This window comes from Peromyscus maniculatus, chromosome 7 (assembly GCF_049852395.1).
Source record: "Peromyscus maniculatus bairdii isolate BWxNUB_F1_BW_parent chromosome 7, HU_Pman_BW_mat_3.1, whole genome shotgun sequence".
NCBI classification, from domain to species: domain Eukaryota; kingdom Metazoa; phylum Chordata; class Mammalia; order Rodentia; family Cricetidae; genus Peromyscus; species Peromyscus maniculatus.
Window position 1 is genome coordinate 54,514,520 of NC_134858.1, and position 3,179 is coordinate 54,517,698.

Here is a 3,179-nt window from a genome sequence, read left to right on the forward strand (position 1 = left end):
TTACTCTGTGTACCATGTGCATGTTGTACCCTTGGAGGCCGGAAGAGAGCATTGGATCCTCTGGGACTGTAGTTACAGATGGTTATGAGCCACAATGTGGGTGCTGAAGATCAATCTTGGTCCTCTGGAAGAGCAGCCAGTGCTCTTAACCACTCAGCCATCTCTCCAGCCCCTGATTTTATGTTATAAGAAACTTCTAAATTGCCTTTCGAGTGGTCACGGTGCAGTTTGGATCCACTCAGCACACTGGCTGCACTCCCAATCAACAATCTCAGTAATATTTAAGGGGTCCAGATTACACACTTGCTTTCTCTCTACCCCTCCAACTTGCTCTTCTATTCTTCAGAGGCATGTAGCCCAGGCTGGCCTCAAACTTGCTATATGGTTGAGGCTGATCAGAAACTCCTGATTCTCCTGCCTCAAGCTCCCAAGAGCTTGTGTTACAGCTGTTTGCCATCACACCTGGTTTATGGAGTGTGGGGATCAAACCCAGGACTCTATGCACGTTAGGCAATTACCCTACCTGTTAAGCTACATTCCTAGCTCCCACCCCACTTTTCTTTTCTTTTCTTCTTTGGAGACAAGGCTTTGTTGTATAGACTGGTGTCTTACTCACTGTTCTATTGCTGTGAAGAGACACTGTGACCAAGGCAACTCTCATAAAAGGAAGCTTTTAATTGGGGGCTTGCTTACAGTTTTCAGAGGTCCATTATCATCGCGCCCAGGGAGCATGGCGGCATGCAAGCAAGTGCTGGAGCAGTGACTGAGAGACATCTTGATCCTTAGGCAGAGAGGCAGAAAGAGAGAGACTGGGCCTGGCAATGGCCTTTTGAAATCTCAAAGCCCACCCCCAGTGACACACTTCCTCCAACAAAGCCACGCCCCTTAATCCTTCTAATCCTATGGAAGAGTGCCACTCCCGGAGACAAAGCATTCCAATGTGTGAGCCTGTGGGGGCCATTCTTATTTAAACCATCACAACTGGGCTTTTCTGAAACTCTCTGCATAGACCAGGCTTGCTTCAAACTTGCATCCCAGCACTTGGGGGACAGTGGCAAGAACTTGAGCAATTGCTCTGACCTTGAGGTCAGCCCGAACTATATAATGAGTTTCAACTCAGCCTGGGCTACAAAATAAGATCACCACCACCACCACAAAAGAAATGTATTTACTGTCATTCCTATAATTTATGTTTTCCTTGACACTAAAATATTTCGGACACTTTAAAACTAGGGTTTTCTCTATCATCACCATTTCTGCTGAGTTCTTTGCAATGTGCTAAATAAGCTTGTTTTTTTTTCTCTTTAGTAAAAAGGGGCAAGGACCAGAAAGATGATTCAGTGGTTAAGAGCACTGACTGTTATTGCGGAGGACCAGGGTTTGATTCCCTGCACTCACATTGTGGCTCACAAGCATCTCCAGCTCCAGTTCCATTGATCCAGAGGATCCAACACCCTCTTCTGACTTCTCTGGGCATTGGACACACACATGGTGCACAGACGGACACACTGGCAGAACACTCTGCACATAAAATGAGATAAATCTGAAAAGAAGGCGGGGCACTGCAAGATGACTCATTAGGCGACAAGTACCTGCCACCAGGCCTGACAACCTGAGTTTGATTTCTGGGACCCACATAAGGAAGGAGAAAACTGACTCCTGCAAGTTGTCCTCTGACCTCCACATGTGTGCCATGACATGAGTGCCCACACACGCCTCCTCCTCCTCCTTCTACTACCACACCCACACACAATATGTATAATTTAAAGCCCTGTTTGAGACAGGCCACATGTAGCTGACCTCAGACCACTACAGGACAAGGCCAGCCTTGAACTGCTTCCATCCTTAAAGCTGAGATTACAAGTATGCACCACCAAAAAAGCCTGGCTTATTCCTGTTCATTATCTTTTGGGTTGTTACCAACTTTAGGTCATTATGAATAATGTTTCTTGATTGTGGGAATCAAGTATTTGTAGAAACACATGTTTTCATTCCTCTGGGGCTGATAACTAGGCATGAGATTGTTGGGTTACTAGGTAAGTGTATATTTAATTTTCCTTGGTTATATAGCTATTTGCCCTTTTACCTACTTTTAAATTGGGTCATTTGGAGAGAGAGCAATGTCATGCACAAGCTGAGTATTGAACTCATGGCTTTGAGCATGCTAAACCTACACCCTACCACTGAACTACACCTCATCCTCCTTGCTTTACTGTTGAGCTGTAGCAGTTCATTTCTCTTCTGTTCCCCCCCACCCCACAGGGTTTCTCTGTGTAGTTTTGGTTCCTGTCCTGAATCTCACTCTGTAGACCAGGCTGGACTCAAACTCACAGAGATCCCAAATGCTAGGATTAAAGGCATACTCCACTGCTGCCCGGTGCTTTCTCTCTCTCTCTCTCTCTCTCTCTCTCTCTCTCTCTCTCTCTCTCTCTCTCTCTCTCTCTCTGAAGGTTCTACATTTTATTACTGGACAAACTACTCCCCCAACTTAAAACGCGACCAAGTCTTCAGGTTAAAATGTTGAACTCCACGTGGTAGGATTGCTTGATGACCCACAATTCATCATAAACTGTCTTGCCATTGTGTGAATCCTTACAGACCCAGCTTTGTTCTCTTCCAGTGTCTTCTCTTGGAGTTGTACCTTATTTTGTTACCAGTTTTCATCTGAATCCACTGAGGAATAAGACGATTTTGCTCTTGTTTCTTGGCCAGGAATCGCTTGATTCCGAAAGTCTTGTGAGAAGACATGGTGAGAAGCCAAGTCAGGAGTCCACCGCACGATGGAGGAGGGAAGAAGAGCAGGCGCTTTCTCCCTTTTTAAGTCAGGGTTTTATTATGCAAACCAGGCTGGCCATGAACCTACAGAAATCCTTCTGATCTGGCCTTTCTAGTGCTGGGATTACAGGCATGAACTGCCACACCCAACTTTAAGACTCAATCCACGTTCTACATAACAGTCCATTAACGGATACAAGATGTGCCAATGTTTTCTTTCAGCTTGGGATTAATATTTCATTTCTTCCTGAAGATCTTTTTAAGTTTTTTGAGACAGTGTCTTGCTGTGTAGCCAAGGCTGGCCTGAAATTTGTGACAATCCTTCTGCGTCAGCCACGTAAGTGCTGGGATTATAGCTGTGAATCATCACATCTGCTGGATATCTCTCTCTCTCTCTCTCTCTC

General features: G+C 45.4%; 1 protein-coding gene across 1 annotated transcript; it reads right to left on the reverse strand.

Annotated features, from left to right (window-relative positions):
- Positions 1-2,543: 2,543 nt before the first annotated feature.
- On the reverse strand, positions 2,544-2,749 carry LOC107402387 (large ribosomal subunit protein eL39-like). The gene has a single exon (XM_016004894.3). It carries the CDS (start codon positions 2,746-2,748, stop codon positions 2,593-2,595), a length of 156 nt encoding a protein of 51 aa, XP_015860380.1. The 5' UTR covers position 2,749; the 3' UTR covers positions 2,544-2,592.
- Between the last annotated feature and the right edge of the window lie 430 nt (positions 2,750-3,179).

What these genes read in the sequence shown, in the direction of transcription:
- LOC107402387 (XM_016004894.3), bottom strand. Translation starts at nt 2,748, where the DNA reads ATGTCTTCTCACAAGACTTTCGGAATCAAGCGATTCCTGGCCAAGAAA.